Here is a 15,956-nt window from a genome sequence, read left to right as displayed (position 1 = left end):
TGCTCTGATGCAGGACCATGTGGATGAGATGTGGAAGAGAAAGGCCTGTGTCCACCCAGACACTGGGCCTGTCATGCTACTAGAAAGGTTGCTCTATCCTGTGCAGAAAGAAAGAAAGGAGGAAGGCGCCCTGAAGACACAGCTGAGCCACGCCAGCTAAAATGGAAACTTGCTGAGCTTTTGGTCCAAGCTCGGGGATGCAAACGTTCGTGTTATGCCCAAAGCTCCATGGGATACCATGTGTCCCTCTGGCTGAGAGGCCAGGAAAGACAGAGCTGAAGTACTGTGCTGAGCTAGGAGAGCCCAAGCTAGAGAGGCAGGCCAAGCACACCGACCGTGTCTATGCTGGGCCAAGTCAATGAGATGATCATTGATGGCGAAGCAGCCTTCTTTCTAATCAGTGGACATAAGGTCTCAGTCAGGAAAGATGGGTAGGTCTGGAGATCTGCTGAACATCGGTGGGTTTGTAATCTATGGTACTGTACACTTAAAATTTGATTAAGAGAGAGCTGATGAAATGACTCGGTGGATCAAAGTAGCTGCCACCAAGCTATGTATGACATGAGTTTAATCCCTAAGACCCATAACGTAAAGGGAGAGAACTGACTCCTGCAGGTTCTCCTCTGACCCCCACTTACACGTCACAACATGCGTGTGCACATGCACACACCAATTTTGTTACTATAAATGTTTTTTAGTTTGGTGACGGTAGTAGCTCCATATTGTATTCTCACCACAATTAAATTAACACCTTTGTTTTTGAAAACTTCCCTTATTCCTCTATGTGAGTGACACACATGGCAAACTCCATCTTGACTCCATCTTCCCTGTTCTGTCTCCTACCACCTTCGCAGTACAAAGAGACAAACACTCTGATCACCACCATCCTGGAGGTTCAGCCAAGATCGTCCTCCGGTGGCGAGGGGAAAAGCAATGATGAAATAGTCCAGGAGCTTGTTACTTCAATCCAGACCAGAGTTCCAGGTACAAATGCCCCCCAGATTCTACTCGTAACGGGAGCTCTAGGAATAAACTCAGAGAACTGAATGGTAAACAGATGTCGAAGCTTAATCTTTTTCATAGACTTTGCTTTCCCTGCAGAGCTCACCTCTCGTGGGGTTCTCTGCTTGTGTGTAGAGAGCTACCACCCCAGCAGCCCACCCTGCTCCAGCCAGGCTTTGCTCTCCTCTCTGTTTCTAAAGTCTCTGAGCCTGTGGCATCCAAGGCAGCAGCCGCTGGCCACGTGTGGCAGCTTGTTAACCTTAAATACATTCCACATTGAGTCCTTTGTGGCAGGGAGCATTTTAAGTGCTTGTGTCTTAGCACAGATGGGAACATTCCCGTCGCTGTCTAAAGTTTTGTTAGAGTCCTGTTCTAGAGTCCACCACGGTATTCAGGAGAAATGGCTACGTTACTTTAACTTTATTTGCTGGTAACTCACGGGATCTTCCTCAAAAGAGCTGCTCTCCCACTTCCCTAAGACTGACAATACGTTTCCGTCCCTAGATCAATTGTTCCTGCTTGGAAGTGATGTCATAACAAGAGAAAGTAAAATAGGTAGAGAAAAAGAACCCGTGACAGAATCCTGCTAGTACTCTAGGCCTCCAGACAGAAAGAAGCCACGTGACCCACAAATAATTCTGTCATTCCCCAACACATGAGGGCCAGGCCCCAAAACAGAATGCCCCCTTGGGCAGGGAGTTCTGTTAATGTTGCAGAAAACTGCCAGTTAATTTAGGAAACAGTTTCTCTTCAAGAACTATAATGGGTGGGGGTGGAAATGATGCAAAGGTGAGGAGCAGCGGAGACAGCGGATTTCCTCCGGTGCCCCACTGATGCTGAGACTTTCTCCCCATGCTTCATAAAGCTCACACTTGCCCTGTGAAATGGGAGGCAGGCTTCTCCACGCTTAGGGAAGCTCACGCTTTCTTTCATCTGCCCCGAGGGACAGGAGGTCTGAGCAGCTCCACAGAAGAACTTGGAGTTCTTGAAATGACCTCCACCCCCCCCATCCCCCCACCTCTCTTCTCCATCCCCCCTCCCCGTGGGAAATGATGTTTCCTGTAACCATCGCTCCGTGGCCCTGAGAGAGCATGCTGAGTGATGTCCTTCCGGCAGCCAAACTGTGAATGCTTAGGATGATCTAGTCTGTGTTTAGTATGTCTTAGGGCCCCTATGTCCTCACACTTCCCACAGACATGCAAGAAAAATGCAGTTCCTTCCTTTGTTCTAGCCCATGTGGCTCATCAGGACTTCCGTTTTGTAAGACCGGGGCCAGGTCGGACATACCAATTCTCCCTCCAGTTTGACCAGTTGTCTATGAGTGACGTCAGTAACCTGGGATAAAGTCCATTCTCCCCCTTTACTCTGTGTGTCTCAGGAATTGAACTCAGGTTGGGAGGCTTAGTAGCAGGCTCTGTTACCCCCTGCCATCTCCCAACCCAAAAAGTATTTTCTTAAGCCCCATGCCACACCTCCACACCCGATGTGCAGGAGCCCCTCCCTCAGTCCCTCTGATTCCAAGGTCACTCTGACTTCTGCTTTACCCGCTCTCTCCCAGCTCCTCCCCATGACTACTCAGAAACAAAGGGAGCAGGCTGCCCTTTATTCTGTCTGGTACACTCTGCCTTCCTTCCACGCTATGCCAGAGACCACAAAGTTCAAACAGGCACAGAGGATGAAAACAGCCACGACAAGAAGCAAAATGGCGATTTCATATCTCTCTCTCTCTCTCTCTCTCTCTGTCATACACACACATTTCCCCCTGGTTTTCATTAATCTAAGCCTTATTTTTTTGTGATTGCTTCTATGTAAACACAGGTATATCATCAAAGACTTATAAATAATAAAAATGTTGTGAAATTTAAACCCTGGCTTAAATGATGAAAGAAATTAGCTTTACAAAAAAAAGAATGTAACAAAGAACCAGGCCCAGTGAGATGGCTCAGTGGATAGAATATTCATCCGGCAAGTCTGAGGACCTGTGTTCAGTTCCCAGAACTCACACGAAGGTGGAAGGAGAGAACAGACTCCTCCAAGTTGTCCTTTGACACACACACACACACACACACACACACACACACATATCCCCCACACACACAGGCATGGCATGGCACGGACACACTCACTCACCCCGTGAAAACACAATTATAATGAATAATAGCTTAAAGGAAAACCCCATGACATTAACAGTGTGTGGGGTCGAAATCAAGGATGTCTGGTCTGAGACGCCAACTGTGTATGTTTCAGAATTCCTGCAAATGGAGGGAGCTTCCGAAAGCCTTTTTGTCAAGGACCCTCAAGGCCGCCTGAACTCTCTGACCACCGTCCTTGGCCAGGAAGTGGACCGCTTCAACAAACTTCTGAAGTTAATCCACGTACGAAGCTTACCCTTATCATTGCTACTGGGTGGCAGAGCCTTGGGGAGAACAGTATAAGCTGAACGTGCTTAGTCTCCATCCCATCATTCCTGCTCCCGTCTGGCTGTACTCACCGCTACTCAGGCCCAGGCTGCATACGGTTGAGTCAATACTCCCTAATCCTAACAGTGACTGAGTGAATGTGTGACATTACAAACCCTCATGCTCCTCATTGGCCTACCTTATATCTTGAGAATACCGTCAACTCACTTGAAATTTTCCAGAACCTCAGCTCTCAGTTAAAGACTGAGTTGGGGCTAAGGGCCCCAATGGCCAAAGTTTGCCCCAGAACTCACAGGGGGTGGGGGAGCCTCAGGCAGTGGCATGCATTTGTAACACCCCACCCCAACCCCAACCCCAACCCCAACCCCCAGTCTGGGGAAGCAGAGGAAAAGGTGGATCCTTGGGGAATCATCGGCCAGCCAGCTTAGCTTACTTGGTAAGCTCTAGGCCGAGAGTTACGAGCGTTTTTTGCTCTTCCAAAGGACCCAGCACCTCTATGGCAGCTCCCAACCATCTGTAACTCCAGTCACACTGAATCAGATGCCCTCTTGTGGCCTCCACAGGCACCAGGCACACATGTGATGCACAGACATATGCACAGGCAAAGCACTTAAACATGAAATTTAAAAAAAAAAAAAAAAAAGGTAAAGACAATGTCTAAGGACTGACATGTAAGTAACGCCTGAGGAATGGTACCTGAGGTTGTCTTTGCCACATGTGTGTGCATGCTCAGACACACACATACAGACTGTAAAACCCATTGCCCCTCCCCCCCGTAGTTACACCTGTAATGGGCACTGATCTTTTTTATTCTCCCAGATTTCCCTAGAAACACTCAAAAAAGCCATTGCTGGACTCGTGGTCATGTCTGAAGAAATGGAAAAAGTGTATCATAGTTTCCTCAACAACCAGGTTCCCTCTCTTTGGTCTAACACAGCCTACCCATCCCTGAAGCCACTTGGATCGTGGATCAAAGACCTTATTCTGAGGACTGAATTCGTGGATGTACGGGAGACCTCACTTGTTTGGGGTTTGATGGATTTGGCAGTGTGGCTGGCCCTAAACTTCTCTCTGATTAACATTACTAATAGGAATCCTTTGATTCCAGAGAAACAGAACCTTCCAGAATGGCTTCACTTTGGAAGTCTTAAGCAGATTATAAGGCCATTTTCCCTAGGCTCTTATCTATATATTGGTTTTCAACTCCAGGCCATTTTTTGAGGTTTTACCTGCAGTATATGGCCCCATTGTAAGGTGCAAAACATGACATGGCCTCCCACAGCCAGATGGCCCTCAGCTGCCCAAGCCTCTTGTTTCCTGTGGTTCCAAGTTTGCAGTCCAGGCTGGTAGGTGAGAAGGGGAATGGACCAGGAGTAATATGAGAGCCAGGGAGTAAGTCAGGATTCCAGTAGACACCACTCTGCCCAGCCAGCACAGCTCAGATTTAGATGGCACACTCCACCTCAGAGACCAAGTGCCTCATGAAATCATGTCTCTCCCTCAGCTGTGGCTCAGAAGAGGACAGCCCAAATCCTTCTGGATTTCCGGGTTCTTCTTCCCTCAAGGATTTCTCACAGGTACTGGTTACCTCCCCTAGGAGAGAACTTCGGGCAAGGTCGCGGTTTGTAGGGGCTGGGGAAATGGCGTGGCTGCTCACTGTCTGACTGGCCCTGTGGACCCACAACAATCTAGGATCCCTCTTTCTCTACCACCTGGGAAAAGGGAAATGCAGAACTAGATGTCCCCTGGTAATCTGATTCTTCCCCTCTTAGATTATCTATGCATGGGTTTGATTTAGGGCAAATCCATTGATTTAACTCTCCATATGACATGACCCTCCCCATCCCCCACCCTCCTTCAAGGGCTGTTTTCCTGCCATCCACCAGCCATACCCACACCCCCACACATGCCTCTGCTCTAAGCAGCCTCCTCTCTCTAAAACATACTCTCCATTTTGAGACAGGGTTTCCTGTAGCCCAGACTGCTCGACCTCAGTGTACAACTGAGGGTGACCCAGATTTCTAACCCTGCTGCATCTGCCTCCCCAGTTCTGGGATCACTTGCATAGCTCACCATATCCCAGTTTCAGGCAGTGCTAGGAACTGAACCCAGAGCTCTGTGCCTTCTAAGCAAGCACTTTACCAACTGAGCAGTATCACCAGCCTAAACAATTACTCTTGCTATCCTTCATCAGTCTCCCAGAGGCATCCAGACCCTGGGGATGCCGTAGACCCAGACCTCAGTCTGTCTCATTCCTAATCCCTAATAAACAGCCTGTGTACGAAAACTCGATAAAACCCTGAAGTTAAGGAGACTTGCCCTAAACTTTCTGACTAGTCTGTCTCTCTCACGGTAGGACAATATGCTGCAAACTTAGTCTCTCCTTTGTTTTTTGTTTGTAGTTTGGGATTTGTTGGTGTTTTTTGAGTGTGTGTGTGTGTGTGTGTGTGTGTGTGTGTGTGTGTGTGTGTGTGTTGTTTTGTTTTTGATTGGTTGGGTGGCTGGTTTTTTGAGACAGCATCTCATTGTGTAGCCTTGGCTAGCCTGGAACTCACTATGTAGATCAGGTTGACCTTGGACTTGGAGAAATCTGTCAGCCTCTGTCTCCCAAGCACTGGGTTTAAAAGTGTGGGCCACCATGGCCAACGTGTTTGTTTCATAGATTTGTGCGTGCATGCATATGTGTGTGTGTGTGTGTGTGTGTGTGTGTGTGTGTGTGTGTGTGTGTATACTTGAGCAAATATTTGTATGTGCATGTGTGCGCAGATGCCTGTGGAGGCCACAATAGGGTGTTGGATTCTGATAGCACTGGAATTATAGGTGGTTGTGAGCTGCCTAGTATGGGTACTGGGAGCTGAATATGGCTCTCTGCAAGAGTAACAAGTGCTCTTAACTACTGAGCCATCTCTCCATCTTTCATCTCTTTTTAATCAGGCCATGAACTCATACATCCCATGGGTCCTTAACCACCTCTGCCCCAAGCATGATCCAGGCTTCTGTGCTCTATGAACTAATTCCATGTAGAGTGTTAATAGCTTGGGTTTCTTTTTAAATTATTTTTCCTTACCTTCTTTTGTTATTTCACTTGTTTGTTTGTCTGTCTTTCTGGAAGGAAGGGCATGCATACCAACAAGGCAGATATGGAAGTTGGGAGATGGCTCGCTGGAGTTGCCTTCCTCCTTCCATGATGTAGGTTCCAGGGACAAATTCAGGTCATCAGGCTTGGCAGCAGGTGCTTTAATCTGTTGAGTCATCCCACCAGCCTGGACATGGGTTTCCATGGAGAGGAAGCTCTCTGAGCCAGCACAGCCTGGGTAGACAAGAGGGACATGGTGTGTGTGGAGCAGCAGAGTGCTCTAAGGGACCCACCTTCTCATACTTCAGGGACCCTCCAGAACCATGCTCGGAAATACAACTTGCCTATAGACGAGCTGAACTTCAAGTACAACATGGTCCCGTCTTACCGGGATCAAGCCGCGGTGACAGAAGCAGCCAGGGACATTCCCTTTGGAAAACAGCTGCCCATGGACCTGGAGGTATTGTCCACCCGACTACCTGGCAAAGAAGCTTCTACTCCCCTGTCAGTGGAGTGGCAAATGTCATAGGCAACACGAAATTCACTCACAGTAATCCACTATAACATTATGGACTAAATTTATCTACAGCAGCCACTCAGCCCCTCCTAGCAGAACTGAAAGGCTGGCTTCATACTCCTCCTAACTATAAGCACAGAAAATAACAGGTGTGTGCTATAGGAGTAATCTTTATGGGTTGCACACTCTTCAAACAGTATTGTAGATATATAATCTGTCTTCTAGAAGGGTACCCAGATTCTCAGAAGGCCTTGTTGAGAATAACAGATGATAATTCCAGACTCAAGTCTGCTTCTCGGGAGGGAGAGAAGAGTCATTACTCATAATGTCAGGTAGTGTTGGATTTCCCAGGAGCATCTCCAGTCCACATCCTGGTGAGGCGTGGGCGTGTCGAATACAGTAGCACACTAAGGATCAGGGTGACCCACCCCCCTTTAAGGTACCCTTCTCTAAAACGCAGTATTAGAAACTACTGTTTTCAGAAGTACTTCCTGAAGAGGTGGGGTACAGGCAATGACTCAAACTGCTAATCCCTTCTCCCCCGCTCACCCCTAAATTTCTGTCTCTTTCAGTTGCCCTCTCCTGAAGATGGGGTTCTTGTTCATGGAATGTTCATGGATGCTTCTCGGTGGGATGATATCGAGATGGTCATAGAAGATGCACTGCCGGGACAGATGAACCCCATGCTGCCTGTAGTTCATTTTGAACCACAACAAAACTATGAGCCAATCCCAACACTCTACCACTCCCCGCTCTACAAAACGGGGGCCCGGGCAGGAACACTGTCAACCACAGGTGAGGATGTTCACAAGATCTGCATAGGGGTCTGGAGCAATGGCTCAGCAGGGAAGAACACTATCTAAGGCTTTTACAGAGGATCCTGGTTTGAGTCTCCCCACCCACAATGTGGCTGACAACTGTCTATAACTCCAGTTCCAGAGGATCCAGTGCCATCTTCTGGTTGTCCAGGGCACTATACACATGCGATGCCCAGACAAACAAGCAGGCAAAACACCCATATGCATAAGAATAAATAAATATTTTTAATTGTACAGGTAATAACCAAATAAAAACCTCAATCAAACCCCAAATGCTGCTGGGCGTGGTGGCATATACCTTTAATCCCAGCAGAGGCAGGCAGATCTCTGTGATTTCAAGGCGAGTCTGGTCTACATAGTGAATTCCAGGCTAGGCAGGAACACATAGTGAGAGCCTGTTGAAGAAGAGGAGGAGGAGGAGGAGGAGGAGGAGGAGGAGGAGGAGGAGGAGGAGGAAGAGGAGGCCAAATTCTGGTCATTCCGTCAGCATAATGCTTGCCTAGCAAGTACAAAGGCCTGTGTGAAGTCCTCACCACTAGGTAAAACTGGGTGTGGTGGTACGCGCCTGTAATCCCAGCAGTCAAGGAGCAGAGACAAGAAGATGAGACGTTCAAGATCATCTTCAACCATTTAGCAACCTTATGGGTTTCTCTCTGTGTCTTCTTCTGTCTCTGTCTTTGTCCCTGTCTCTGTCTCTCTCTCACACACACACATATACACACACAAAAACACACACACACACTGCTGAATTATAGATGAAACTTGGTTATACAATACTAACTGGCATGGAAAGTATCTAGTTTCAATGCCCAAGATTGAAAAATAAAAAAAAAAAACCCCTCCCTCCCCACCAAAAAAAAAAGCTAGCTGTTATTGGTCCAATTAACCAGATTTAAAATGGGAGTGCTTGCTGGAGAGATGGCTTAGCAATTATGATCACTTGCTGCTCTTGCTGAGGACTAGCATTTCATCCCTACCATATGAATGTTAACCTGTAACTCCAACTCCAGAGGCTCTGACTCCCTCTTCTGGCCTCTTCGGACACATACACTCACATGCACACAACCCCCACAGAGATGTACACATTTACAAGTAAAAATAAATAAATAAATAAAAGAATTTGTTCTTAGTGGGGCCACCTACTCCATATACGTTTATAAATGTTGAGATTGTATTTGTAACAACACTGAGTGTATTATAAAGTTAGTGGGTATTAACTAAAAAGTTATGGGTATTATAAAGTTAGTGTTCATTTCTATTAGAATCTAAGGAGTGGAAAACAGAGCTAAATGGCAGAGACATCCAGTTCCAAAATGATGGACTGACAAGGTACTAAAATCACTCCCTCACCAAGTAAGATTTGTCCTATCATAGAAAAGAGATTTTTAAAATGAACTAAGTGGAAAGCTATATCACAAAACTTTGAGTGGACCTGAGATATAGTCCTACAAAAAGGAGGCAGAGAGAAAGAAATCTTTACAGATAACCTGAGAGCCTATGGGCTGACCTGGGAGATGGCTCAGTGGGTAACGGCTCTTGTCACCAAGCCTGACAACCTAAATTTGATTCTCCAAGATCCACTTGATGTCAGGAAAGAGCTGAATCCCATATATGTGCCGTGTCATATGCAGGTGCACAGACACACACACATCACAAATAAATGCAGTGTCTTTAAAAGAACAATGAGTTTTTCAAAGACTGTTAAAGAATATGCTGAGAAAACTCCTCAAAATGCAGCACAGTGTGGTGGGAAAGTCTGACGCTGTAGAAAAAGCTGTAATTCCCCTCACATTTATCCATCAGGCAACTTAGGAAAAAATAAGAATGAGGGAGAGGCAATGTTTACAAAGAACATCCTAGTGATTCCCTAAAGAAACGCTGTGTCCTCAGACTCAGAAACCTCATCAAGTGGAAGGTGGGATGCTCTTTACAATGACACCTGGGAAGGGATGCATGGATATGGCAGTGTCCAGCACATAGCAAATTCTGGCTGAGCAAATGGTACACAGAACAGCACTCAAGATAAAATTCGTAGGAGATCAATGGACAGGTCCAAGGAACCCCTTATCCTAATGATGTGTACCTGAAGGGCAACCTGTCAGGGAACCTGAACACCAATACCACTTTCTCCTAGGATGTGAGTATGAATCTATGAGTGACAAGACTGAATCATGAACTGCTTCACTTTAAGGGTGGTGTGCCAGCTTCCTTTGTGTTGCCTAGGTCAGACGCTCTAACCAGAAGCAACTTAGGGAAGGAAAGGCTGTATTTGGCTTATACTCAGGTCACAGTCTATCACTGAGGGCAGTCAAGGAAGAAAGAAGGTGGAAACCTGGAGGCAGGAGTCATGGAGGAATGCTGCTTGCTGGCGTGGTCACAGGCTCGTGTTTAGCATGCTTTCTTATAATATAAAGCCCAGGATCACCAGCCTTGGGTAGGCTGGGCCCTCTTTTGTTTGTTTGCTTGCTTGTTGGTTTTGTTTTTCGAGACAGCATTTCTCTGTATATCTTTGGCTGTCTTGAACTCACTTTATAGACCAGGCTGGCCTCTAACCCACAAAGAACACGCTGCCCCTTGCCTCCCTGCATGCGGGGATTTAAAGGAATATACCACTACACCCAGCCAAAATTATTTCTCTTTGTTTTTATGTGCTTTGGTGTTTGCCTGCATGTATGTCAGTGTGGGAGTGTTGCATCCCCTGAAACTGGAGTTACAGACAGCTGTGAGCTGTCACGTGGATTCTGGGTATTGAACCTTGGTCCCCTGAAAGAGCAGTCAGAGCTCTCAACCTCTGGTCCATCTCTCCAGCCCCTGGGCTGGGCCCTCTTAAATCATTTAATTAATAATCAAGATATTCCCCAACAGGCCAATCATATCTCGGCAATTCCTCAATCAAGACTTTGCCCGCAGGTATCTTTAGGCCATGTCAAGTTGAAAATTAAGACTAACCAGGACCAAGGGACCATTTATTTAAATTCTCTCTACATAGTAGTGTAAATCATCGTGATAAAAGAGTTCTAACATAGCACGATGTTGGCCTCAGTGTATGAAACGAACAAACTTTAATCAGTCACTGTGCACCTCAGTAGGGGCTGTCTCAGTGTAGAAAGCCAAGCTGACCTCATAGCAGAGATTAGTGGTCTCTATCTGCTACCTCACACCTCACTGGAGTCAATGGAGGTGTCAAATCAATGACTACGGCACGGCCTTAGTGATTAATTTAATCTTTAATGTTATTAAAGGAACAGTCAATACCAGGCTGCTAATTGCAACTCAGGACTATACAGAAAGCCTTAGCCAAACCAATAAGACCATGAAATAAAAACTTGAATTTGAAAAGAAGAGATAAAATTGTTATTTGCCTGCAAAATTGATCACATGGAAAAACCCAAAGTAATCTACAGGAAAGGAGTCTACTACAAATGATAGATAGTAAGAACAACCACTACATAAAAATCAACAGAACTCTTAGCAGAGAACATTTGTTCAGCATGTTTGAGGCCCTGAGTTCAATCTCCAACACTAACAAAATGTCAAAAAGTTAGCAGAATTCAGGCAGCATACTAGCACACAGCTTTAACCCCAGCATTCAAGAGCGGGGGAAGGTAGATCTCTATGACAGGCAGATCTCTGTAAGTTCAAGGCCAACCTGGTCCACAAAGTGAGTCCAGGACAGCCAAAGCTACACAGAGAAACCCTGTGTTGAAAAAAAAAAACAAAAACAAAAAAAACTTTTAACAGAATCCTGTCTGTGTTCCTTCAAAAACAAATAGAAACAACAGTAAAGGAAAAGGTTTCTCTCCCAAGAATACTCTTGGTCAGATTAGGAGGAAATCTGACAAGGAGAACATGCTTGGAACTCTTCAAGCATGCTCCTGAGGCCCACACAGCGAGAGCAACATAAGTGGAGGAGCTGAGTGGAAACCATACTGTGAAGATTCAGTGTTATCAGGCTCCCAGTTCCCTCCCAAATTAATCTCTGAGTTTAAAATAGTCTCATGCAATTGTTGAAAGAACCAACTCTTCAGATGCACCGTGAAATGAAAACAAAGAATAGCAGCACTTCCTCTGACTAAAATAAAATAGAGGGGTCCGCTTCTAACAAATCCGCCCTTTGCTCTAGCAGGGCTGCCTCGGCACAGGGCTCTCCACACATCAGCCAGTCCAATCAATGCACCGTGGAGAGCCAGAAGCAGCTCTGAGTCTGTAGGACCCTGAAATGATAGCAGCACTGTTTAAAGGTGGTCAGGAATGGAGAAGATAGTCCACAAGTGGTGCCAGAAAAAAGGGGGGGAGGTCCGCTACATTTAGACTCTCAGCTCATGTTACACACAAAAATTTAAATTAGCTTGAAGAGATGGCTCAGCAGTGAAGGGTCCTTGCTGCTCTGGCAGAGGACTGGAGTTCAGTTCCTCAGACCCACACCAGAGCACTCCCAACAGTTTGTCACTCGGCTTCGGGTGACAAGGCCTTTCATGTCCTCTGGTGGCCGATAGGCACATGCTCACATGTGTGCTACTTCATATCCCCATGCAGATACATACACATAAAGATAAAATTGAAGTTAAATCATAAATGATGGATACTTGAGGCTTAACCACCAAATGTTAAAATACTCAGCCCCTAGTGAAACGGTAGTAATAGTTCCCATAGACGTGCATACCCTCAGCAGCCAAGCAGGCCCACGCATGCTTCCTAGAGGAGGTACAGGTCACGTGAAACACTCCTACCAAAACACTCAAACCTGAGTGTGTCTAAATCTCCCTGTCTAAACCTTCCTTCACAAGGATAAGAGATTCTGGAAACCTAGCGGAGCAAACAGCCTGGTTGCGTCAACAAAGTTGTTGTAATGGGTGACAAAGAGGCCGAGGGGGAAACGTATAATTAAAGGGGACTTGGGGCACACATCATTTCTGTGAGGTGTGGCCCTTATTTGAATTATGAATCAAGCTGTCAAGTTCCAGTACAATATATGTTATAGTGTGGGGGCAGGGGTGTGTGTGTGTGTGTGTGTGTACAATAGAGAAATGCATTGAACAGCTATTAGAAATTAAAATTTAGCTATGATAGTTGCTGTAGCTTCAGGATTCAGGATTTAGAGAAACACACTAAAATAAGTGCAGCAAAAATTGTTATCTAGTCTTCGCCCCCAAATGACCCAGGAGACATGTGAGGAAATATGTCATCAGCTAGATACAAAAGGAAGGTTTATGTTCTCACCTTTGCACAAAAAAGAACAGATAAACAGGATCACACATGAACGGTGGACCTAGCTAACGAATCAGTGTATTCTAACAATTTCTCGACATTTCAGAAGGACACGATAATATTGTTTGGAAACTAAGCTGAACAGATCGCTATCCACGCCTTGTTAGCTGCAGCAGCATGAAAAGGATGGAAGGAGGCAGGTTCCTGCTGTTACAGAGACACAAATGATCCTTGAGTGTAAAACATGTCTCCTCACTAAGGGGTGCTGTAGGCATGTGTTTTTAAATCTGTTTTATTGGGGTTCGTACACCTCTACCTCCCTTCCTACCTTTATCCACCCTAGTTCCCCCCAACCCCCCAACACTAGGTAGGAGAGAAAGAAGGTCAGAGGGGAAAGGAACAGCATGTGTTTCTTTACTACCTCCTGCTGTTTAGGGGTATAGTTCCCCTGGAACAAGTCCAGTCCTCATAATCAGGATATCCAGCAGGCCAACAGGCCAGCAAACAAGCAAGAGCAAGTGCAGCAGCAGAATGAACCGGCAGCAGCGGTTGGCAGCAGCATGGAGAGCAGCAGCCTCCACACATTTTTGGGGTTCTGGCATTCACACCCTTTCACGAGTCCTCAGAATTAAACTCTCTGCAGTTGGCACAAACAACGCCACTGCTAGAGCATGAGACAAACATAGTTAACAGCTATGGACAAACGGCAGCAGCCCTGTACCTCACACCTGGGATTAAAACAAAACATTCACATAACATAACTGGGTTTTTAAAGAAACCAAAACTCTCACTACAGGCTCCCCAACCATCTCAGAGCAAATGCAGCTAAGCACCAGTCCAGGCCCTGGTCCTCCCTGCAAGCAGCAGCTTTTGTGAGCAGGATCTACCTACAGTTCTAACGCCCTTTTCATCTCTTCTGTCAGGCACCCTGATTATCTGAACTTGCTGTGTAGACCAGGCTGGCCTCCAACTCATAGAGGCCCACCTGTCTCTGCCTTCCCAGTGCTGGGAACAGGCATGAAATGCCACACCCAGCCTGTGACTTATTTTGAATGATGTAGATTTGTGATGGTGGAGGTGGAGAAGAGTGTACATCTGAGAGTGTATACCCACGGGGGCCAGAAGAGGGCATCAATCCCCTGTAGCTGGAGTTAAGGAGGCTGTAAGCTGCCTGACTGGTGTGGGAACCAAAATCAAATACACGCTCTTAGCTGTTGAGCCATTCTCCAGCCCTCCTCCATCTCTCCTTTACACACAGTCAACTGCCCTGAACCTTCTAGTCATCAGACTTCCCCCGGAAGTAAGCAGCCCACTTTCACTTTATTTAACCACAGTCCACTGGACAGTGTCTGTGCCGTAACCATCCTGTTTGATCAGAAGCACAGGCCTCTGACCTCAGCCCTCCAGGATTTCAGTTTAAGTGGACATATGACATCTATCCCAGTTATCGACCCTGTGGAGGTGGCTACTGTCTAACTCCAAGTCATCCCAGAGTACACTGTAAAGCAACACCCTTAGGAGACAGTGGTGAGGTTTAGTTAGGGTAAGGGGATTTGGGAAGGCAGCTAAATTCATTTCTGGCCAACAGAGAACCAATCAAACTGAGACAGTGGCCTCAGGCCAAGGCTACTCTCTCAACCCACCCATCCATCCATCCATCCACCCATTCATCCATCCTTCATTCCATCCTACACTGGAAGTCTTGGGCTCCTGAAATGAATAAGCATAGTGACAGGCATCCTGTCTTCAGTGCTTGCTTAGCCATTCAATAGATATACAATTTAATAGATATATAAATTGATAGATGACTACATGAATAGATGCCCTACCTCCCATTAGATACCCCTAAGTCCCATTGAAATGTCAGGCCTTAGTCCCAGTCTACTGTTCCTAGAGTCAGACTACAGAGAACCTGAAACGTACTCATCAAGGTATAAGGTCTAAGCTAGACAGCCCCTAAAGCACCATGTATTCTAAAATCTGCTTTTGTTCAGCACGAAACTGGAACCTGCAGAGGACTGTGCCCCGCATCTTCAGGTGCAGTCAGGTCTGGAGCTAGAGCCTCTTGACTCTCACTCAGTATCTTATCTCTGTGACTCCAGAGGTTACTGTTTAAATAGCAGCTCTTCTCTTCACCCCACCCCCGCCCACCCCCATGCCCACCCCCTTCCACCCCACCCTTTTGTATCTTTTATTAGGCCATTCAACCAACTTCGTGGTGACTGTCCTCTTACCCTCCAAGAGGCCCAATGATTACTGGATCTCCAAGGGATCAGCATTGCTCTGCCAGCTGAGTGAATGAACAGGAGCCATGCTGGTCCGGAGCTCTCCCCTGATGAGGAGAAAATGGCTTCTGATTTGACTTAAGGGTAGCAACTGCGGCTGTTATTTCTCCCATGCCTTAAAATAAAGAGTTTTGAGTTATTTCTGTTGTAAATCGCTGCTGTGACGTGGAGGAGACAGAATTGCACACACCTCCTAAGCTCGCTCCCCCATTCCATGTGAAAGCCAGTGTGTTGCCGAGAGCCCTGGAAAGAACCAGGAGTTAGCCGCTCATTTCGACAGGCTCCCTTCCTTGCATGAGAGGCCCACCCTCCACGTTCACCACGTGGACCTGGATACTTCTGTTGCTAGAGCTAATTAAGGCTCTCAAAAATCCAACATGGAGAAGGCTGGTCCAACAATAGCAACAACCATCAAGTGTGTCTGCCCTTTTGATATTGTAGGGTAACATTGTCTCCCATAAAGTTCATCCTGGAGAATGGTGTGTGCAACTGAATTACCAAAAAAATCCTGTGTGTGTGTATGTTCATGCATGTGCGTGTGTGTGAACGTGGGCTTATGTGAACTGACATGCCCAGTGTACATGGGCAGTCATCATCTTCCACTTTGAGACAGGGTCTCTCTCCTTCAAT

The 15,956-nt window shown here is 46.5% G+C and overlaps 1 protein-coding gene across 1 annotated transcript in view; it reads left to right on the top strand.

The window, feature by feature from the left end:
* Window positions 1-15,446, top strand: part of Dnah6 (dynein axonemal heavy chain 6) — a 200,961-nt gene extending 185,515 nt beyond the window's left edge. The window contains exons 70-76 of the mRNA XM_055596419.1: window positions 855-984; window positions 3,250-3,377; window positions 4,242-4,427; window positions 4,927-4,999; window positions 6,807-6,958; window positions 7,588-7,810; window positions 15,240-15,446. Coding sequence (XP_055452394.1) covers window positions 855-984; window positions 3,250-3,377; window positions 4,242-4,427; window positions 4,927-4,999; window positions 6,807-6,958; window positions 7,588-7,810; window positions 15,240-15,343 — 996 coding nt within the window. The 3' untranslated portion in view covers window positions 15,344-15,446. The remainder of the gene's footprint in view (window positions 1-854; window positions 985-3,249; window positions 3,378-4,241; window positions 4,428-4,926; window positions 5,000-6,806; window positions 6,959-7,587; window positions 7,811-15,239) is intronic.
* The last annotated feature ends 510 nt before the right edge of the window (window positions 15,447-15,956 follow it).

Source organism: Psammomys obesus, unplaced genomic scaffold (assembly GCF_907164565.1).
Source record: "Psammomys obesus unplaced genomic scaffold, mPsaObe1.curated_primary_1811, whole genome shotgun sequence".
Lineage (NCBI taxonomy): Eukaryota > Metazoa > Chordata > Mammalia > Rodentia > Muridae > Psammomys > Psammomys obesus.
This window is presented reverse-complemented; position numbering and strand designations above follow the sequence as displayed.